Raw genomic sequence first — 22,465 nt, 5'->3', positions numbered from 1 at the left:
GAAATCTTGGTATTGAAGATTCTATGTTTGTCAAATGCTGAGTTGCTAAAATTCTGAGATTCTGAGGAAACTGATTCTGACTTTAGGATTTCAAAATTTCCTGATTAAAGGAGCATATATATTATGTGTATAACACTCCATGTTTCTGAGATATTACCATCCCAAAGGTCAAAGATGCTAAAGGGCTAATGTTTTCAAGGCTTATGATTAAAAGTTACACGTCTCTGGAGGATTTTTGCTAATGTTTTAATTCTGATGATTAAACTCTCCTGAGATTTTAAAGCTCGAGGCATACACAGTCCTAAGGTTCAAGGGTCTACAATTCCAAAGATCTAAGATTCTATAACTAGCTCTCTGGTCTTTGCTTATCTTGTTCTAAAACAGCAAAGCAGGTGACCAACCACCCCAGTTGTCCCAAGACTGAGGGTTTCAGGATCCACATTTCTAATCTGACATTTTAAAGGGTTAGGATTATAAGGCCCTAAGGATCTATTATATGAGAGTTTAGGTTTTTTAAGGATCTCAGATCCTGGGAGCCAATGATCAGAATTTCTAAAGTCTGTGATTATAAAGTTCTGTTTGCAAGAGTCTCTGTTTCTAAAGATCTCACATTCAAAGAATCTTCAAATCTGACATTCTAAGGTCCTAAAATTCGGCATTTCAGCATTTCAGAATTCTAAGGACATGTGCTTACAGAATCCCATGTTTCTGGGACTGTACACATCTTTAAGGTACTCCACAAGGCAGCGACAGGCCACATGTGGCTATTTACACTTAACTTAATTAAGACTAAATAAAAACACAAATTCAGTCCCCCAGGTAGCACTGGCCACACTTGCAGTGTTCATAGCCACAAGTACTAGCGGTTAGTATACGGGACATCACAGATATAGAACATTTTCCCATCGTCATGGAAAGTCATACTGGACAGTGCTGGTCTAAAGATTCAAGTTCTAAGTGTCTGTTACAGTCTTCCCATCCTCTGAGCCATCACGGTCCTCAGGTACTGAGATACGCAGCCAGCTGCCACCCCAGCACCCGCCTCCCTTCTCCCCCTCGCCTCCTTCCACCCCAGCCCTCCTTCCGGTACCTGCCAAGGCCTTGATCCGCGAGCACTCAAAGAGTGAGGCGGCCGCAGTAGAGGCCACGGGCTGCTCCCGCTCCCAGCCCCGATCTGGGCTCTCCCAGCGGGACACAGGGTTGTTGTTGTTAGGGGCCGGCAGGCCCTCCATGTTATCCACTTCCCCTGGTACCTGCGCCATCGGGGACAGTGAGGCCTGGGGATGGGCAAAGGCAGGTTAGGGCTGGAAACAGGACCTGAGCTCAAAGGTCCCACCTGTATCAGTGACTGGCTGTGAGTCCTGTCCCCTCTCTCGCCTTCAGTTTCCATGTTTTTAAAGCAGACATAATAATAATGACAATAATGTTCATCTGACCACTTCATAGTGCTGTGGTAAAGTGCCTGGCTCAGTGCCTGGCACAGGGTAGGGGCTGGGCCAACTGTCACTGTCATTGTTGATAGAATGTTAACACTGTTATCAGTAGAACTCTATAATGCAGCAATAATGACACTTGTTGAGCATTTGGACTGTGTTCAGTACTTTACGTATATTATCTAATTCTCACAAATTTAATTCTCTAAAAATAGGCTATTATTAGGCCTATTATACAGAGGAGGAAACTGAGGCACAAAGGGATTGATATAGTTGCCCAACGTTGCACAGCTAGTGAATAGCCAGGATTCAAAGGCAAGCAGTGTAATCAAATGATTGCATTAATGGTCCGATCTTCATCCTTATAGACACACCCTTTGTCATATAACTCTTCAGTGTTCTACTGTGGTGATGGGAGGAGTGGGAGAGTGGGGTGAGGGGACATGCCTCTGGGTTTGGCCACATGACTCTGATGAATGGAATTCGGTGGAAGTCCTGGTGAGTTCTAAGCCTAGGACTTAAGGGACCTTTCATATTTTTGCTTGTGTTTGACAGTGGCCATGAGAAAAACACTGCTTCGCTAGTCCAGGTCCAAGGCCCCAGTTGTTCCAGCCAAGGCCAACTAGAGCTGCTGACAGCCAACATCCCCTCCCCATCCCAACATGTGAATAAGCCCAGATGAGCCCAGCCTAAGTCACTGAGCTCAGACTCAATGGCTAAATAAATACTAAAGTGTTTTGAGATACTGAGTTTGGGGTGGAGGCGGTTCTTATGCATCATTATTATGGCAATAGCTAACTGACATATTGTCTGACTCCAGAGCCATGTTCTAAAATGCCACCAGATTGTAAATATGAAATTCAAGGAGGTAGGAGACAGCAGATACATTTTCTCCACCCTCCAGTCCCCCAGGCTTGATTCTAAGACTAAGAAAGGAAGAAACTAGATCAATGCCTCCCTTCTCAAAAGATTCAGATGGTCACTAATCTGCCAGATTCTAGGAAGGTAGGATCTAAGTTTTGGTTAGTGTGATGGAGTTGTCTCTTTGGGTGGACACTCAAAAATCCATTGTTATTCTTCCCTTCTTCCATGGAAAGCTGTAAGTGGGCACATAGCTACTTACCACCTGTATGACCTTGGCCAAGTCACTTCCCCTCCTTGGGCCTCGATTTGCTCACCTGTAAAATGGTAATGATAATAGTACCCATTTCCTAGGGGTATTTGAAGATGAAATTAGTTAATGATCAGGGGACATGGTAACTAGTACATGCAAGCCCTCCATACATGGTCCTTGCTAGTATTCATCCTCTGGTCACATATCTTAGCAAATCGAAGTGCCTGTGCTGGGGTCAGACAGAAAGAAGTTCAAGTCCTGCTTTATTTTTGCTGTATCTTTAACCAGTATCTTTAACTTGGCTTCTCTGTGCCTCAGTTTCCCTCCTTGTTAAATGGTGAACACACCGTTTCTTCAATGGAGGACACTTAGGGATGGGGAGGCGCTTAGCACTTAGCGAGTCTCAGTCAGGCCGCCCGGGAACAGCCCTGGCCATTACATGATTCAATAAAGAAGGAAGGGAGAAGGCGGTGGGGGTGGAGGGTGGAGGGTCGAGGGTGGAAAGGAGCGTCCTCCGGCCCCAGCAAAGGCTGGCCGGTGCTAGGCTGGGGGTGGGAATGGATGCTTTAACCCTTTCGAGGCCGCACCTCTTTCTCCCTGCAGTCTAGTCACCGTTCCCAAGGAGGGGGCCTGAGTAGGACAGGCCTGAGTGGAAGAACCACCCATGGCACGGAGGCTGGACTGGGTGCGGGGTGGAGGCTCGTTCTGCCCGCATCCCTTTGCCTTCCCCCAGCCGGGAAGACCCCGGGGGCTCAGACCATGACCATAGCGCGCTGGGTAGGGATGCTTGGGCAGGTGGGGAGATGCTGCAGGGAGGGGCTCTCCGCCCCCACGCTGCTCACCTGGGCCCACGGCCGCCGGTGCCGCCGTCCCCGCTGCTCGCGGCGCCCAACTGCCTTCCCTGTTGGCGTCCGCGGCCCGGCCCGGCGCGGCCCGGCTCCGCTCGGCCCCGCTCGGCCCCGCTCGGCCCCGCTGTTCCTCCAGACCCGCATGCGCCGCCGCCGCCGCCGCGCCTCCCCCGCTCGCGCGGCCGCCGTGCTCGCGCGCCCCCGGGACCCCTTCCCGCCCGCGTCCCTTGCCGCCTCGGCCTCCTGCAGCGCGGGTCCACGCGCCGTCACACACCCAGCCACTGCCTGTGATACACAGGTGCACTTACAGGGACCAGAGGTAGCGTCACACCGTCACACACTCTCATGGGGTCACACACTCCCACACTGTCACAGACACAGGGTCACATACAGCGTCACGAACATTAATCTACATTCACACACTCACACAGTGTCACCTCCTCATATGTGGTCACACAGAATCAAGCATTCAAATAGTCACACGCTCACACAGGGTCCCACGCTGGCTCAGTGCCCGGTAGCGTCATGCATTGTGACACACTGAATAGTGCCACCACCACCACCCATGCGGTGTCACACGCAAGCACATGTCATACACTGCCGCACACTCCCTGGCGATCACAGGTGTGTCATATACTCACACATCACACAGCTTCACAATCAATGTCACGTACTTTTTGCACACTCAAATTTGTCACACCAGTGACACACTCACATGGGGTCACACACATCCTGCACTATCACGCATACATCACACAGTCACAGGAGGTCACAAACAACATCCAAATAGTAACAGCCACACGCACAAATGGAGTTACAGTGTCACACATCCTTACACGACAGTGCGGTATCACACCAAAGTCACATACTCTCATATAACAAATCTCACACATGTCCCACACTCACGCCATGTCCCCCAAAGTTGCGGAAGTATACAGTATCACAGACTGACACATTGTCACCCAGAGTGTAAGCACAAGGTAACACAAAAACAGCATCGGTGCTTGCCACACGTGGTGTCAGCCTCACACTGTAACACGGTGTTACAGAGGATGCCACATGGTGTCACCCACAATCATGCTCTCCTTGGGTCGCCCGAGCGCACAAGTTCACACCGGGCCACATGGGCACATGGACATGCAGTCACACAGTATCAAACCCACACACCCACAGTGTCCTCCCTCACTTTCTCCCCTTGAGGCCCTGGGGCATAGTGTGTGTGAGTCCCAGACTCGCCTCGAGGCCCTGGGAGAGGGGTTCCGAACTAGGAGAGGCTGATGGGAGTGGCCCGCTCTCGCTCTGCACCGCCCTGGAGCGCGGAGGCGGGGCACTGGGTCCACCTTCCTACTCCCCTAGATACCGTCACGCCTCCCAATCTAAGCTGCGGGCGGAGGGGCTGGGCGGCTGGAGGAGGTGAAGTGACTCCTGCCCCGCCTACCCCGTTCTTCCTAGCTGGAGGCGAGTCCCACTTGGCTCCGCCCCAGAGGCGGGGTGAGGCGAGGCCTTCTGAGAGGTCCCGCCCCGTCCCTCTCGTTAGAAAAGGACCGAGAGGGAGGCCCGGCAGCCAGTCGGTTCCCGCGCGTCTTCCTACCCGCGGCCTCGCAGCCTCACGACTCCGCAGCATGGCCGTCAAGAAGATTGCCATCTTCGGCGCCACTGGCAAGACCGGGCTCACCACGCTGGCGCAGGCTGTGCAAGCAGGCATGAACTGGGACGGGCGGGAGGTGTCACGGGGTGCGTAGACAGAGCACTAGGAAGGGGCATCGTAGGCTCGGGCTGAGGTCAGTTGGGGCCGTCAGTGCCTTGGTGTGTGAGGACCCAGGGGGCAAAGCAGGTAGCCGTGGGGGTGAAAGTGGGGGACGCTATGAGATCCAGCTTTATGTGAGTTCAAGGAATAGGAATTGGCTCTGGGAGGCTGGGGGGACTCCGTTAAGTTTAAATCCTGGCGCTTGTGACAAGTGTTGTCATTGTGGTGGTGGTGGTGGTGGTGAGCCCACCCAGCGTGGGCTTACCAAACCAGGCATCGCTTGCTTCCCAGCACCGCCCTTTCTTCACGGTGTTAAATCATCACAGCACTCATATGCGATGGGGTTTAGTATCGCCTCACTTGACAGATGAGAAAACCGAGGCCAGGAGAGTGACTTACTGAACATCACACAGCTGGAAAGTGGCAGTGCTAGGGTTTGAACCCAGCCGGTGCTCTTAACCTTCTAACGCCCACCAGCTCTTGACTTGGGCACCAAGGTTGAAGGTTGAAAAGGCTGGGGGAACGAGTATTTGTGAGCATCTAATAGAGAGAAGATCACAAAGACATGAGTGAAGATTTGGGGACCCTGGAAAGTCAGTGGAGGCTGAAAGTTCAGAGTGGCCCCAGGAAAACGGCAGGAAAGATCACAAGTGCCCCCACAGCAACCCTCTGCACCCACTGTCCAGACTTCACCAACCTCCCGCAGGGCCTGGGACTTCCAGATATAGGGCCCCACCCTTGCTGGCCTCGGTGACTCTGAAGATAAGGACTATCTGGGTGCCCCAAAAGGGTGGAGGCCACCGGGATCCCACTCTCTACTGTCTCCTAGCCCAGCCCTCCTTTGGAAGGACTCTGCTTGAAAGTTCCCCATTAGGCCCACAGCTCTCTGCCTCCCCAGGAAGACCTAGTTTGATTCTTGACTTCCAGAAGAGAAACAAATTTGCTGACAAGCATTTGTAGGGGAGGAAGTAAGAGGGAGAAGTTGAGAAGTGCTGAGTCACTTTGAGGATACGGGTTCCTATGTTACTTACTACCTTTTCTTTAATCCCGAATTCCGCTGAATTCCCCTCATCCACCCTGCTGGTTACAATTGGAACTGCACCCTGGGGAACTGGGCCCTGGGCCCTGAAGAGATTCTGACCGACAAGTCCCTGCACAGCTCTGAGCCTCACTGTTGAAGGAGCTGGGCTTTTATTCACCTCAGTGATTCTGTCTGCCGAGTCCTGACAGGCGTGGGCTCTGGCGCTAGCCCGCACACATTCAACCCCCAGCTCAAACGCACATTCAAAACCCAGTAGCCGGCACACGTTCAAGGCCAAATGTCTTGTCGTCTTTGTACCTAAACATTTTTAAAGCGGGAGTGAAACTAGTAGCATTTGCCCTGGAAATCTTATGATAATTAAATGAGATAATGTGCGGAAAGTGCCTGGAACCATTTCTAGCACATAGTTGGTGCTCAATATACACTCCTTGGCTGAGTAAACTCAGATCACAGCTGTGTCGTCCTGGCCCAGTTACCTAAATTCCTCAAAAAGGGCATTATAGTAATAATAAGGTTGTTGCAATCTGGTGCTTTTCAAACTGTGGGTCATACTCAGTCCTGACATATATTTATTTAATTGGTCACAATAGTATCGGAATGTATCACATGTTAAATATTGGTTTTATGTGTTTGTGAAATATATTTGTATTGAGGCGGAGATCGAAAAAGCTAAGAAAGAGCATGATCTCTGAAACTGATTTCCCAATAGTTAGGAAAACACTATATAAGTTATCTATAATTACATATGTATATGCATAAATATATTTATATACACACATCTAATTATGTATGCAATATGTATATTACATACACACACAGAAGGATAAAGTAAAAGCAATATGATAATCTAGGTCTTGCAACTTTCCTATAGGTCGGAATTTATTTCAAAATAGAAAATTGACAGAAAACTAAAAGATTTATTTTAAAAAAAAGTTGAGAAATACCTTACAAACACGTATTCTTTTTCAAAGGTATAATCTGTGGATTCTAAACTGGTACTGTTTGGCATGGTAGCCACTAACTTATACTTAAATTTGAAATGTGGGTTGTGTTAAGATCTTTTGGGGGAATAAAACCACATTCGTCTGTGGAAAGAGCTTAGCACAGCATTTCTAAACAAATGTCGCTAATCACCAGAAATGTAACACTAATGGGGACCTTTTTGCTGAGATCTGTGTCTGCATTGCCCCCCCAAATACCCACCATTTACTGGGGTCCATTTTAACTGAAACAGTGGCAGTTAACCAGTGCCCACATTGGTACCCCAAAAGCCCTCACTGCTTCTGGATTCATGTGAGGGAAGGACACCATGCGACGGGGACACCTGGATTGTGATCTTCACTTTCTTTTTGTCCCTTTTTTAAAAATTAATTTGTTTCCCAATTACAGTTGTTATGCAATATCATATTAGCTTCAGGCGTACAGCACAGTCATCAGACATTTATGTGCCTTATGAAGTTTGTGATTTTCACTTTTGAGAGGAGACTGAAAGGTGTTTCCTGAGGTTCCTCAGCCAGTAAGTGGCAGAGCTGAAGTTTGAACCCAGGTCTGTGGTGCACTAAAGCCTGTGCTTTTGTGCTTATAAACAGTCCTGGAGATGGTGGCAAATATGATATGATCCCCGAACCCACAGGGCTCTTGGTTTATCCCATGATGGCCTAAGCAGGGCCATGATAGAGGAACTATGAGTGGCTGGCGGGGCCTGGGGAAAGAGGGTAAAGTGTGTCCTAGGCAGAGGGACATTATGTGCAAAGGCCAGGAGGCAGCATGATGTGTTTGAGGAACTGAAAGTCATGCAATGGTCGAAGGGGACAGTGGCTCCGGCACAGGCTGGGGAGGAAGAGAGACAAGAGCCCCAGGGGCCTTGAAGGCTGTCGTGAGGACTTTATCTTGGGGCACTGGGGCATTACAGGAGGGATCTGAGCAGGGGGTCACTACAGTGGAAGGCTGGTCCGGCTGCCGCGTGGAATACGGATTGGAGGGGGAGAGACAGGAGTCAGGACCGTGGAGAGGACTAGGCCAGGCCAGGAAATAACACTGTGAGAAAATTTAAGGGTACAACAGCCAACAGGCTTATAGCACTCATTCCCGTGCCATGCTCTCCCCTAAACTTTTCATTTGTTTTAGTTCTATGTTTTTTTATAACAGCTTTATTAAGATATAATTCACATACTGTACAATTTGCCCATTTAAAGTATACAATTCAGTGGTTTTTAGCATATTTGGAGTTGTGCAAACATCATCACAGTCAATTTAGAATATTTTCATCACCCTGAAAAAGAAACTTCTAGAAGTCCCCCCCCCCCCATTTTCTGGCCTAGTCCTAGGCAACCACTAATCTAGTTTCTGTCTCTATTGGTTTGTCTGTTCTGTACATTTCATATAAATAGAATCATACAGTATGTGGTTCTTTGCAACTGGTTTCTTCCATTTAGCAAAAAAATCTTTTTCAAGGTTCATCCCTGTTGTAACATGTATCAGTATGTCATTTCTTTGTATTGCCAAATACTACTGTATGGTTCTACCATTTTTTATTTATCCATTCAGTCGATGGACAGACACTTGGATTGTTTTCACTTTTTGGCTATTATGAATAATGCTTCTTCTGAAAATTCTTGTACAAGTTTTTGTGAGGACATATGTTTTCAAGTCTCTTGGGAATATACCTAGGAGTAGAATGGCTGAGTCATATGTTAACTCTGTGTTTAACCTTTTGAGGACCTGACAGACTATTTTCCAAAGTGGCTGCATCTTTCAGCATTCCCACTGGGAGTATGTATGAGGGTTGCATTTTCCCCCACCTACACACCAACATTTATTGTCTGTCTTTTTGATTGTAGAGATCCTTGTGGATGTAAAGTGGTATCTCATTGTGGTTTTGTTTTGCGTGTCTTTAATGGCTAATGATATTAAGTGCCTTTTTACATGTTTATTGGCCATTCGGATATCTACTTGGGAGAAATGTCTTAAGATTTTTTCCCATTTTGTCAGTGGGTTATTTGCTTTTTCATTATCGAGTCATAAAAGTCCTTTATATATTCTAAATACAAGTCCCTTATCAGATATGTGATTTGTAACATTTTTATCTCATTTTTTGGGAGTCAGCTTTTCACTTTTTGGATGATGTCCTTGGAAGCACAAAAGTTTCTTTTGTTGTTTTGTTTTCCCTTAAAATTTTAAAAATCTCTCAGAATAAGAAATATTATCAAATCAATTACTCTTGTCGACATAAGCCCATGTAGAGAATTTTTATAAAAATTTATTTGAGCCAAAAAGAGGATACCCCTGGAAGTAAGATCTCAACAGACAAATGCTCCCTGGAAGCCCAAAAGTTTTTAATTTTGACAATGTATCTGTTTTTCCTTTTTGTGGCTGCTTTTGGTGTCATAACTAGGAGACCATTTAACTAATTCAAAGTCACAAAGATGTGTGCCTATGTTTTCTTCTAAGAGATTTATAGTTTTAGCTCTTACCTGTAGGTCTTGGATAATTTTTGAGTTAATTTGCATATATAGCATGAGGTAGGCATCCATCTTCATTCTTTTACATATGGATCCAGTTGTCCCAGCAACATTTGTTGAAAAGACTATTCTTTCTCCATTGAATTGTCTTAGCATCTTTGTCCAGAATCATCTGGCTACATTAAGCTTTTAGATACATTATTTAAACCTGTAACAATCCTATATGGTTGAGAATATTATTAGTGTCACTTTATGGACGAAGGCCCTAAGGCCCAAAGAGGTTAAGTGACTTACCCAATGTTATACAGTTAGCTAGTGGTAGTGCTGGCATGCAAACCCAGGGTTACTTTGAGGATTAAATGAGTTAATATATGTAAGAACTTGGTACCTGGTATACAGTGAGTGCACGATACATATTATTAATCATTATTATCATCATCGCTCCAGAATGTAAAAATCTCCCATCCTTTGTTTTTGAAACAGATAATGACAGATAGCAAGAGAAATGGAACCATGTTATTGTTTTTCCTCTTCCTTTGTCATTTTCAGAGTAAGGGATTAATCCTCTGATAGACGCCAATTATGACCAATGATGTTTCTTTGTTAGTATCAGATGAATGCACAGATTTTTATATATTTGATGTATTTCATTTCATGGCCCTATCATTTTTGAAGCATTGTCTTACCAGCTGGCAGCACGAGCTGTTCGGGCTCATCTTGTCCTGCCCCTGCCCCAGCCCTGCAGCCGTTTCTTTACAGAGTTCTGGTTCACTTTTCTGAAGAGTGATATTTAGAGGCTGTCTTTGTTAGCTCAGGCTGCAATGACAAAATACCTTTTACCAGGTATTTACTTCTCATAGTTCTAAAGGGTGGGAAGTCCAAGATCCAGGTGACAACAGATTTGGGTTCTGGCGAGAACCTTCTTTCTGGCTTGCGGACAGCTGCCCTCTCGCTGTGTTCTTATATGGTAGAGAGAGAGAGCTCTGGTTTGTCTTCCTCGCCTTCTAAGGACACTAATCCCATCACAAGGGCCCTACCCTCATGACCTCATCTAAACCTAATCACCTCCCAAAGGCCTCACCTCCAAATACCATCACTTTGGAGGTTAGGGATTCAGCACGTGAATTTTAGGGGGACACATTCAGTCCATAACGGAGCCCACAGTTAATAACTGTATGTTTTGATATCACCATTTGCTATACACCAAACCATTTAACATCCTTTGCTATTGTTTAAAACAAAGAAAGAAATATGTTGGTTGTGAACTTTAAAATGGATCTGTATGTGTGCGACGGGGTCACGAGTTATCCAAAATTCTTTTGGAAGGGGACATACCAAGGCAATGTTCAAAATCTTTAGTGACCACTCAGTCAGGGCCCGGTCCTCCAGAAGTCAGTCCTGGGGGACCAATCCCAGCGCTGGGCAACCTTTGGGCAAGTCATGTCTTCCTTTGTGCTTCAGTTCCCTCCAAGACCATGGATGGGGCCCATAGACCAGTGTGATGCCAGGCATTAACCCTTTGGTTGATGAAGGGTGGCGAAGTCATGGCGGGCGGTGGCGGAGGGGCCTTTGGATGCATCAGTGCAGGTTATTTAAGGTATGGTCCGATGTTAACAACCAGCTGAAAATCAGCTGTGGGTATACCAGCAAAAGTGTTTGGAGACCACGGCCTCAGAACAGGAGGCCTGGGGGATATAGTGGAAGATTCGTGACACCCTCCAGGACCCAGCCCCTGGAACCTAGGAGTGCCAGCCCACGAGCCCACTGACCTGCCTCTCTGCCCTCTTCGCCCACAGGTTATGAGGTGACAGTGCTGGTGCGGGACTCCTCCAGGCTGCCCTCGGAGGGGCCACAGCCGGCCCACGTGGTCGTGGGTGATGTTCGGCAGGCGGCTGATGTGGACAAGACCGTGGCTGGGCAGGATGCTGTCATCGTGCTGCTGGGCACCAGAAATGACCTCAGTACTAGGCCCCCACTCTGCCCACGGCCCCCCCCCTGCACCTCGGCCCCCAGCGCCACCCCCGCCCCCTGCCCCACCCCTGCCACCCCCGCCACCGCCGCCGCCCGCCAGTGACAGCCACTCTCTGTCCCCTCTAAGGTCCTACCACAGTGATGTCCGAGGGCGCCCAGAATATTGTGGCAGCCATGAAGGCCCATGGTGTGGACAAGGTCGTGGCCTGCACCTCGGGTGGGTGGTAGGGTCACAGGGATGGGGCTAGAGGGTGAGGGGTGGGCACTGGACAGGCAGCCCAGGGGGACTCTGCAAGGTGGTATTGGAGCCATCCCAAGTTACTGTGTATTTATTGAGCACCATTTGTGTGCCTGAACCCTGCCAGGATATGCCAGAGACACAGTGGTGACCAGTACAACCCTGGGCCCAATACTCACAAGTCTCACAGATGGCAGGGGGCTAGTAAACAGAGCCATCATCAAATAGTGACACACCATAGTAGTCAGGGCTGGGATGGGGATCCAGGCAGAGGGCTCAGGGCCAGGATGAGAAGCCTAGAGGAGGAACCTAACCCAGCAGAGACAAGGTCAAGAAGAGCCTTCTAGAGGAAGTGACAGGGCTGTGGATATATAGCCCCATCTCTACCCAGTTATAACCTCCCCATTTATGGAGAGATGGACACTAAACAAATAGTTGCCCAGAATGATCCAAAAGGAAGGCTGCGGGCTGCAGAGCATGAGCAGTTAATACTAACCGAGTTTACTGAGCACTTACTGTGTGCTAGGCACCATCCAAGCACCTTTGGAATGAATGCCACTTCATCCTCACAAAACCCCTCTGAGTACTTACAGTTGTGGCACATAGCGGATGCTCAGGAAAGGATAGCCGTTCAGTCTCCCTCGTTCAGTCTCCTAAGGGAGTGGAGGCAGCGCAGGTCCATCGGCTTACCCAAGGTTACACAGACGGCTGCTGGCAGAGCTGCCTTGTGAAACCTGGCTGGCTGTCTCCACGGTCCTCAACCCTCACCTCTGTTTCATCACACCCAGGGAGGGAGCTAAGATGAGGGAGGGCTGCTTGGCGAGTAGCAAGTAACGAGTAATGGGGCTCTGGGTGGAGGGATCAGCAGCTGCGAAGGCTATGAGGCAGGAGCAAGTGGAGGGGAGAGTGTTGGGTGGTGAGGTCAGAGGGCCGATGGGGCTGGATCACGGCGGGCCTGGTGGGGACTTTACTTTCACCCTGAGTGAGAGGGAGCCACTGATGAGCTCCGGCGCCTCCGGATGTTCCCAGGCCTCCTCTGGTTGCATATGGGGCACAGACCGTGGGAGCCGTGGGAGCCGTGGGAGCCGAGGGCAGGGAGACCAGGGAGGAGGCTGCTGCCGTGGCCTAGATGGGAGGTGAAGTGGACAGGACCACATGGGGTAAGAAGTGCTCAGCTCTTACGGGGGCTGTTGGAGAAAGACGGGGCCAGGCCAATTCCCATGTCTAAGGCCTAGAACAGATGAGAGGCAGTGGTGACCCCCTGCGGAGTTTTGTGCTGGCATAAACCTAGCATATTTTGGACCTGGCTAGGCTGTCCTCAAGCCTTGGCTGACCCTGCCCTGTGTCCCCTCAGCCTTCCTGCTATGGGACCCGGCCAAGGTGCCCCCACGACTGCAGGATGTGACCGCTGACCACATCCGGATGCACAAGGTACTGCAGAATTCGGGCCTGAAGTATGTGGCCGTGATGCCGCCCCACATAGGTGAGTGAGGCTGGGACCCACCAGCAGGATTGCCACCAGCCTGCCCCCTCGCATCCTCTGGGACAACCACCAGGCCTTGCCTGGCCAGTCAAAAATTGCAAACCTTCCTATCCTCTTTCCGGCTTGATTTTATTCTCCTTTCTAACATACTTTTCAGTTGTCACTGTTGAATGAGCCTCCTAAAATTTAGAAACGTAAAACTACTCTCATTTATCATGACTGTTCATCTCAGTCCTGGGTTCTTGCCTGTGATTGCTCAGCAGCTGGGAGTGGAGGAGGCCTGTGGATGGCTTCCCCAGGGACTGGAGGTGGTCGCTACCTGCTGGCTGTCACTGGAACGCCAACACGAGGCCTCCCCTCACCCCGCACCCTCTGTTCATATTCGAAGGAAGGGGACTTCCTCTTCATCACACACGTCACACCTTTTCTTTCTTTATCTTACTTAGTGTGTGCCTCCCTCACTAGGATGTCAATTCTTCGGCAGCATGGCTCTTGTCTTGTTTGAATCACAACCATGTTCTTAGAGCCATGAACATGGCCTGGTGTTTAGTAGATGCTCAATAAATGTTTGTCGGATCAACAAATTGAGGGGAACCACCTCTCATGGTTGTGCTCTGGGGGGCACTCGTAAACTACACCTGTACCTCATTCCTTTCTCGGGTCTGGAATCTGCACTGAGTGACAGAGTCAAACACAGGGAGAGAGCCAGTCATTCAACAGATGTCTCTTGCATTTGAACTGTGGGGCTGGCTACCACTGCGAGCACTAGTGTTAGAGTCTCATGCAGCTTATATAGCAGGAGAGACAAAGAAAGTTAGATGACGGCTGTTCCTGATGAGTAGTGCTACGGTGAATGAAGGAACGAAGGAACGGTAAAACATGGCGAGGCATAGGCTCTCTACGGAGGTGACTTTGTGCAGTGAGGGGTAAGGCCCAAAGGCCAAGCACTTGTATCTTCATATTTGTGTGCTCACTGGAGGAATAGTTCTGCTTGTCCTCAGCCTTCAGGGACCCCTGACAGGAGGGGGCCCGACGCACCTACGAGGTTCGTTGTTCAGGTTCAGTTAAACGGGTGCAAAAAAATAAAAATAAAAATAAAATAAATAAAGGGGTATATATGTGGACCCCATTGGGACCAGAATCAGCAGTGAAGCTGCCTGGTGGACAGGCTGGGTGAAAATCTCAGACCTCTGAGCCTCGGTTTCCTCATCTGTAAGTAGGGCTCATCATACTACTTCCTGACCTAAGGTTTGAATTAAGTACCCAGAGAGGTCGTGCCTAAAAGTGTTTTAAAACAGAGTACTTTTTTCATTTTTCTTTTTTTGTATGTGTGTGGGTATGTGAAAACTGAAACCTCCAGAAAAGTCGAAAGAATTAAAGATTTATAAATACCTATAAACTATTCATTGAGGTTCAGCTTTTAACTTTTTTCTCTGTTTGCTTTTTTAAAACCTTTTTTATATCTAGCTAACAACCATCTAGGCATGCATGTAACACACACACACACACACACATAATAGTACTTTTGACTGAACCATTTGAGAGTAAGTTTTAGACATTGTCACACTTCACTCCTAAAACCTTAGATGAGCATCTTCCAAGAAGAAAAATATTTGTGTAGGAGCCACAGGACCATTACTGCACCAAGGAAAATGACATGAAATCTATCATGTCATTAGTATCAAATTTACCCAATTATCAATCTCTCCTTCCCCAAATCAGGATCCAATCGAGGATCAGCCATTGCTACTTTCTTATTAGTGGCCTTTATCTGGTGAATGTCTGCATGCTAAAGGCAGAGATTCGTATCTTGTCCCTTGCTGGGTGCCTAGCACCTGACATATAACAGGTTATCAGTCAGGATTTGTCAGATGAATGAAGTAATGTTAGTTACCAAGTCACCTTTAATCTGGAACAATCCTCCATATCTTTTTCCTTTTTTTACCATTTCTCATAAAATTAAACAGGCCTGATGTTTTTTGTTTGTTTGTTTTTTGTTTTTTTAATGTCCCACTTTCTGGATCTTTCTGGTTATTTTCTATAGACTTTGATTAAGCATTTTTTTTTTTGGTAAGAACGCCACACAGGTAAAAGTGTGTTTATTATTACACAGGATTTCAGATTGTCCGTACTTCATTTGATCCCTATATTAAGTTGGTCACTGGCAGGTTTTATTTTTAAATTATTGTAATGAAGCCACTAGATACTCTTGTAACAGCCAAGTCATGCCTGTCTGCACTCCCCACTAGGACCTAGTTGTACCTTTGGCATCAGGTCATACCAGCTCCAAATTCACAAGGTCAGGAAAATGTGTCTGCTCTTCCACTGCCTCTAAACTGCAGACCCACACCTGCGACATGTCACTTAGTCCTCCCAGAGCGATCCAGAGGAAGGAAAGCGTCCAGACGGAGTAACCCAGAGCAGATCTAGCCTTTGCCACTGGGAAATAACTTCCTCTCACTAAGATTCAGTGTCCCCACTTGTAAAATAGTTAATAAACAGTTCCTAGCCCATTCTCTGCTTTATTTCTCTGCATCTAACATGTAGTCTGTTTTACTTTCTTATTAGTTGCCTTTATCTGGTGAATGTCTGCATGCTAAAGGCAGAGATTTGTATCTTGTCCCTTGCTGGGTGCCTAGCACCTGACATATAACAGGTTATCAGTCAGGATTTGTTAGATGAATGAAGTAAAGGGTATAGTTAGTGCCCCGCACAAGGGAAGGGTCTCACACATTGTTGGTCTTTCTATCATTCAGGCTGGGCATACTTTAGGCACCCTGGGACTGTCATTGAAGTGAACATGTGTTAAGGGTGGGAAAGGACATCTACTTCACCCAGTCCTTCTGTCCTTATTTCACAGGAGACCAGCCACTGACTGGGGCCTATTCAGTGACCCTGAATGGACATGGGCCCTCAAGGGTCATCTCCAAACATGACTTGGGCCACTTCATGCTGCGCTGCCTCACCACCGATGAGTACGACGGGCACAACACCTACCCTTCCCACAAGTATGACTAGGGCTCTGTCCCTATCCAGCAGGATTGTATCCTGGGAAATGAAGAACAGAGGAAGAGAGCAATAAATTTTGAGCCAAGAGCTTCAGATTATTCTAAAAGATCCAGCTCTGGCTTTGTCTAAGTATCTCGGTGTCTCTGTCTGTCCTCTGTGTAATATTTTTCTAAATTCATTTCCTCAGCAACAGTTCATTGAGTCATTGTTCTCCACCCAGCCCTGTGCTAGGGACCCAGTGGTGACTGAAGGTCCAGTGGTGACCATGACATCCATGAGCCTTGCCTTCACAGATCTCACAGTCTGGTGGGGAAGACAGCCTGCACCTGACAGTGACAACACACTGAGGCCAGGGCTCCAATAGAGGAAGTACAGAGGGCTGTGGAACCCCTTAGTGGGTGGGTACCTGACTCAGCACAGGGAGCAAACAAGGCTCTGTTGAAAAGGGGATGACCCACCTGAACCTGTTTTGGTAAGAATGAGCCAGAAGGTCCTAAGGCGTGATGGGATTCCAGGCAGAAGGAACCTCATGAGCCAAGGCCAGGAGGCTGGAGAGTACTTGTCCCCTTCGAAGAACTAAAATCTGTCCCCTACAGTTAATATTTCTCTCAGAGGTGAGGAGCGGTCAACCCAAGAGGCTGTTCCATGGATGCTTAATTGTGCAGAGTCAATCCTTATTTTGAGGTTTTATGCAAAGAGTAGAGAAGGGGAGAGATGGGGAGAGGGCACAGTCAGGTTTGTGTTTTGTTAAGCTTCCCTTGGCTACTGTGTGAAGGTGGGTGGGAGGGGTGCAAGAGCAGGGGCTGGGAGCTCAGAGTGGGCAGAGCCTGAGTGTACCATCCATGGGGGAGGGGAGCGCGGCATCCAGGAAGAAACCTAAGCCTGTAACTTAGGGACTGGGTTACAGTGTAATGAGGACCCCGGAGGAGGGGTAGGTTTGGAAGCTGGAAGGAGGAGAATTGTCTGTCCTAATCATGTCCCCCTGGAATCTATAGTCCCCTGCTTTTGTCCCCCAGAGTTATCTTTCCCAGGCCTGAGCAAGCCACTCCTCTCTTCCTACCTCCAGCCTCTTCCTGTCTACCCCTCAACACCTACCCCCAACATCCCCCCACAAAGTCCAGCCCAATCTTAGACTGCTTCTGCAAGCAGGATGACTTGGTTGTATATTCCAAGTGGTGAGAACTAGTTTGCGGTAGCCTGGAAAAAACTGCCTTCCCCACCCCTTGGTGAAAACTAGTGGGAGTAGTGAACTCCTGGTTCAGATTTTCAGGACACTAGCACTGTTTTATTTCTGCCCGCCAAGCAGTGAGTGGGTGACTGAGATAACCTCGCTACCTGTCCTCAGGGGGCCCACAGTCCAGTCCAGACAGTAACAGCCCCGGTGAGGATGGGGGAGGCGTGGGCAGGGCTGCAATGGGAGAAGCACAGGACACTATGGGAGCCAACATACCCTAGAGCATCAGGGAGGGCTTCCAAGAGGAGGAAACCTGTGAGTTGAGTTCTGATGGGAGGCAGCCTGGGAATTGAGGGGGTATTATCAGAATGGGGAAACAAGTTAAAAGATCCAGAAACTTTTTTTTTAATTAATGTTTTATTAAGGTAACATTGATTAGTAACATTACATAAATTTCAGGTATACGACACTAATTCGATATCTGAATACTCTATTGTTGCTCACTGCCAAATTTTTAGTTTCCATCCCTTACCATTTATTTGACTCCTTTTACCCTTTATTCTAATTTTTGAGTACTTGCTATGTACCTGGCATTGTTGTAAGCACTCGGGATAAGGCAGGGAAGAAAACAGACAAAATCTCTGTGTTCGTGGAATTGGAGGGCTCTTGAAGCCATTTTAGAACTGAAAGTGAATTGCTGTGACAGAATAGTAGGGAGCAAGGAGGAGCGTGCATCAGGCCAGACCGTGATGGTCTTCGTGGCAAAAGTAAGGAGTTTGAACTTTGTCACCAGAGTAGTAAGAAGCCATAAACGAATCTCGAACAGGGGAGGTGCCATCCTGAAACAGGCGGGATGAGGGAGGGACCGGCCACCAAAGGACATAATGAGGAGTCCTAACGATCAAGAAGGCGACTGGAAGGTAAAGTGCTGGGGGCGAGGGGCAGGAGGACAGGGGTGGTGAAGGGGCGGGCCGCGGTCGCCCTGGCAACGCACGCCACGCCAAGCTATTGGTTGGTCTTCAGCGGCGTCATCTTCCTCCTTACCCTGCAGCATCCGCCCTCAGAACCCCGGGGGCGCGGCCTACGCCAGTGTTTCCACCCGCCCTGCCTAAAAGCGGGGTTGGGCGGGGCGTACCAGCTAGTCTTGCTCCACGATGGGGTCCAGACCTGGTGTGAAGGGATTGCAGAGAGTATGCTGGCAATCTTGGGGCGAGGACAGTAGCTGACATGAGGAAAAGAGTTTTGATGTCTCCGCCATCCTCCACCCTAAAGGCGTGGCCCCACCCCTGGAGAGTCGGAATCCTTTAAATGGTCGGGAGCGGGTCGGCCGTCTCCTGGCGACGGATGGGTGGCTCCGCCCAGCCAATCCGCGCCCTGCGGCAGGCAGGACTCCAACCAATCGCGGCTCGCGGCTCGGCTCGGGCGGAGCTGGGTGAACCAGAGGCTAGACCCAGAGGCCCCAGCGAGACTAACGAGGCGCCTACCCAGAATTGGATGGTCGCAAAGCTGCGGACGTTCCAGGAGGTTGTCGTTGTGAATCTGGCAGCTGAGGTGAGGGGTGGTTGCCCGGCTTGAGACTGCCTTGGGTTGGGGGAGGCAGAGTCTGGACGGGAGTACGGGGTGCAGATTAAGGGTGACTGATAGGCTTTGAGGACCTGAAACTGAGTTCGAGATCCTGGACGAGAGGCAAAGTTGTTGGGAAAGGATCTTCGAGTGGAGGGAATTTGAAGCTGGGCCTTGCGATATTTGGAGAAGCGAGAGAACCAGGGAAGGAACTTTTGGGACAGGAAATCTGGAAATTAGGACAATTAGAGTCTCCCGGACGGGTTGAATTCGAAGCTCCAGTATTCTTGAAAAGGTGTGAGGGGCTGGGATCCTGGGTATTGGAGAAGCGAAGGAACTAGGAGCAAGGAATCTCGGTTTTCTGGGCGCAGTGGCGGAGAGGGGGTGCTGGGGAGAGTTTCATGTTCAAGTTTTGGAGCCAGAGGGAGAATTTAGAGGTGAAGTCGAGAGGCGTTTGGAAGACGGGAGAATAGGAGAGATTTGACAGGGGAAGGTCTCAAAATTAAGATACCTAGTGTCCCGAACGGAGTGAATCGGGAGCGTTTGTAATCTTAGAGCAACTTTTGGGGGCCCCGAGTCTCTGGACCCAAGAGCAATTAGGAAAAAGAATCCAGGAACTTCTGATGTCGGAAGGACCGGGATAAAGCAGGGTTAGAGCTGCAGTCGGGTGGGGGAGGGGTGTTCCGGGCGCAGAGCTCAGACTCGCCTCCCTGAAGGCAGCGGAGGGCGGGGCTCGACAGGCGCCGGGCAGCTGGACGTCCGGGTTCCCTTCCCCCACCCGCCCCGGGTCTATATGCGCATGCCCTGAGGGCGGGCGGGGAAGGTTCCTCCCAGTGGCGTGCGGTGCTCTCTGGGGATTGCAATGCACGCTCAAAGTCAACGTACGTACCTGGCGGCTATTGGCCCACATTTCCCACAAGCCCCTGAGCCAAATTGGGGCGTGCCTGCTGCTGAAGGCAGATCCGTGGAGGGGGTAGGGGCCGTAGGGAGCCGAGGTCTGGTTGGATGGGCCGGCAGGGGGCGGGGCTTTGCGTGAGTCGAGTTCTAGCAAGTCTCTGAGGCTCGCTTTGGGAGAAGCTTAAGGCGCTGACGGAGGTTAATGAGGTAGCTAGCCCTCTTTTCTGCGGCTGGGAGCATTCTCAGTTAAGAAGAGAGCATGAACAGAAATATACTCTGTGCAGGCAGAGTCTCAACAAATAGGAGCCCTATTTGTTCCAGGTGGCTCGAATATAGTAAGCACTCAATAAATTAAAATAAATAAATGCCATTTGGCTCTTGTTTAATAAGCGTTTCATGTGTGATGGGTCCTGTTCAAGTTAACACATGAGGTCTCTTTGAAATGTGAGAATTTTTACAATCCCCATTTTACAGATGAGGAAACTGAGGCCTAGAGAGATCATATTTCCCAAGATCACACAGCTGAGCACTGCGAAAGGCATAGTTAAAACCAAGGATTCCCTCCTCTCAGTCCAGGACTCTGTACTCCACACCTGTCTTGTACGCGTTACATTTGAAGAAATGAGTATTATGGAAAGAAGTTTTAAGAGTCGGGTGTTAGGCTCATCTTGCAGATGAGGAAAATTGAGTCTCAAGGAGGAAAATTCACTGCTTGAAGCCACCCTGGCAAGTAAGTGGGATTCAGACCCAGCTGTGTTTAAGTCCAGGTTTTGTTTTCTTAGTCACATACATTTACTCTTCTCCTTAGCTTTGTGGGATTCATACTATCTCCATTTTATAAATGTAAAAACTGAGGTTCAGACCATTAAAAATTGACAACCATACAGGAGATTCAGGATGTGAACCAGCCCTGCTGTGTCTGACTTGCCCCTCCTCTCTCCACAGGACATCATGGTGGGAGGCTTGAAGAGAAAACACTCAGACTTGGAGGAGGATGAGAAGTGGGACTGGGGCCCGGCAGGGCTGCGAAGCTACCAGCAAGCCCTGCTCCGCATCTCCCTAGACAAAGTCCAGCGAAGCCTGGGCCCCCGAGCACCCAGCCTCCGCAGGCATGTCCTCATCCATAACACCCTCCAACAGCTCCAGGCTGCGCTTTGCCTGGCTCCAGCACCTCCCCTGCCCCCGGAGCCCCTCTTCCTGGGTGAGGAGGACTTCTCCTTGTCGACCACCATTGGTTCTATTCTCAGGGAGCTGGAGACTTCCATGGATGAGACCGAGCCCCCTCAGAACCCTGTGGCTCCCCCAGCCCCCCAGAACGAAGTGCTACCCCAGCCTGATCCAGTCTTCTTAGAAGCTCTGAGCTCCCGGTACCTGGGGGACTCTGGTCTGGATGACTTTTTTCTGGACATTGATACATCCACAGTGGAGAAAGAGCCTGCACTGGCCCCACCGGAGCCTCCTCACAACCTGTTCTGTGCCCCAGGGTCCTGGGAGTGGAATGAACTAGATCACATCATGGAAATCATTCTGGGATCTTAAAACTTTGAGTGGTGTGCTCTTACAGCTCAGCCTTGGCGGGCTGGATCCCCAGATGCAAGTGTGTGTGTGTGTGTGTGTGTGTGTGTGTGTGTGTGTGTGTGTTACTGTTGGGCACTCTAAGCAGTGACTGTGGCCTTCTTACCTCCCGTTTCAGGGTTCCACAAACTGTCTTGCATGTGTGTGTGTCTGGTTACCATAGCCTTCTGTGAAGGTGGGTCTTCCTCAATTAATTTATCTATTCCAAATGCCTTAATGAGACTGTGTTTCTGGGAGGCTGATTCCCACTTCCACATTTCTTCTGCCTTCCTCTTCAGTTCCTACTCCCTTCTGACCACTGGGGCCTAAGGAAAACATAGACTGGGCCTGTCAAAGGATGACAGGGATGTGCTGCCTGGTTGCTATGGAAACCCAGGCTTTGCCTCTTCTACCTTGAGGAAGTAGGAGGGGCTGGCCTCTTCTCCCCAGGCTGAATCCCACCTTCTCGGCAGGACCCCAGTTCCAGCAGACTCTTGATCCATAACCAGGCCGGACCACGTGCAATAGGGTGGAAACCAAACTGCTCCATGCCGCATTATTTAAAAGAAAGGCAGGTTTTGTGGTGGGGTTTTTTGTAATTTTTTTTAATAAAAGTATTTTCGAAGGGATGATGTGGTGTTGCCTAAAGTTTCTAAACTTCAATGGGTCAATAGAAGGAACCCTGTAAGTTCCCTAGACAGCTGTACCCCTTCCCTGCCAAAGCTGGGAAGTATATCATTAAATATAACATTTACTGAGTGCTTGTTACAAGCACTGTTCAACCCACTTCATTTGAATTAAGCCATGTAATCCTCACAATTATATAGAAGTAAATCCTGTAATGTTTGACATAGGAGGAGCCTGAGGGTCAGAGAGGCCAAGTCATTTGCTCAGGGTCACACAGCTAGTAAGATTGAGTACCATGGAGCGC

The 22,465-nt window shown here is 49.0% G+C and overlaps 3 protein-coding genes across 6 annotated transcripts in view; 2 read left to right on the top strand and 1 right to left on the bottom strand.

The window, feature by feature from the left end:
- SPTBN4 (spectrin beta, non-erythrocytic 4) overlaps positions 1 to 3,468 on the bottom strand; it is a 66,422-nt gene extending 62,954 nt beyond the window's left edge. The window contains exons 1-3 of the mRNA XM_016166806.2: positions 3,390 to 3,468; positions 2,557 to 2,611; positions 1,091 to 1,277 (exon numbers count right to left, since the gene is read on the bottom strand). Coding sequence (XP_016022292.2) covers positions 1,091 to 1,262 — 172 coding nt within the window. The 5' untranslated portion in view covers positions 1,263 to 1,277; positions 2,557 to 2,611; positions 3,390 to 3,468. The remainder of the gene's footprint in view (positions 1 to 1,090; positions 1,278 to 2,556; positions 2,612 to 3,389) is intronic.
- A 1,417-nt stretch (positions 3,469 to 4,885) lies between these two features.
- BLVRB (biliverdin reductase B) lies at positions 4,886 to 16,478 on the top strand. The gene is made up of 5 exons (XM_016166877.2): positions 4,886 to 5,096; positions 11,442 to 11,606; positions 11,744 to 11,833; positions 13,209 to 13,337; positions 16,198 to 16,478. Exons 1-5 carry the CDS (start codon positions 5,018 to 5,020, stop codon positions 16,353 to 16,355), a joined length of 621 nt encoding a protein of 206 aa, XP_016022363.2. The 5' UTR covers positions 4,886 to 5,017; the 3' UTR covers positions 16,356 to 16,478.
- Positions 16,479 to 18,585: 2,107 nt separating this feature from the next.
- Positions 18,586 to 22,163, top strand: SERTAD3 (SERTA domain containing 3). Of its 4 annotated transcripts, none has more exons than XM_036231663.1 (3): positions 18,586 to 19,071; positions 20,926 to 21,089; positions 21,228 to 22,163. In XM_036231663.1, the coding sequence occupies exons 1-3, from the start codon at positions 18,829 to 18,831 to the stop codon at positions 21,517 to 21,519; spliced, it is 699 nt and encodes a 232-aa protein (XP_036087556.1). In that variant the 5' UTR covers positions 18,586 to 18,828; the 3' UTR covers positions 21,520 to 22,163. The 4 variants fall into 4 exon arrangements, with proteins under 4 accessions (XP_036087556.1, XP_016022360.1, XP_016022361.1 ...); XM_016166875.2 differs by adding an exon at positions 20,455 to 20,710 and having other exon boundaries at positions 18,979 to 19,071; positions 20,926 to 22,163; XM_016166876.2 differs by adding an exon at positions 20,552 to 20,710 and having other exon boundaries at positions 18,989 to 19,071; positions 20,926 to 22,163.
- The last annotated feature ends 302 nt before the right edge of the window (positions 22,164 to 22,465 follow it).

The sequence above is a fragment of the Rousettus aegyptiacus genome, unplaced genomic scaffold, assembly GCF_014176215.1.
Source record: "Rousettus aegyptiacus isolate mRouAeg1 unplaced genomic scaffold, mRouAeg1.p scaffold_m13_p_14, whole genome shotgun sequence".
NCBI classification, from domain to species: domain Eukaryota; kingdom Metazoa; phylum Chordata; class Mammalia; order Chiroptera; family Pteropodidae; genus Rousettus; species Rousettus aegyptiacus.
The sequence above is the reverse complement of the archived record's forward strand: the minus strand, read 5'-3'. Positions and strand labels throughout refer to the sequence as shown.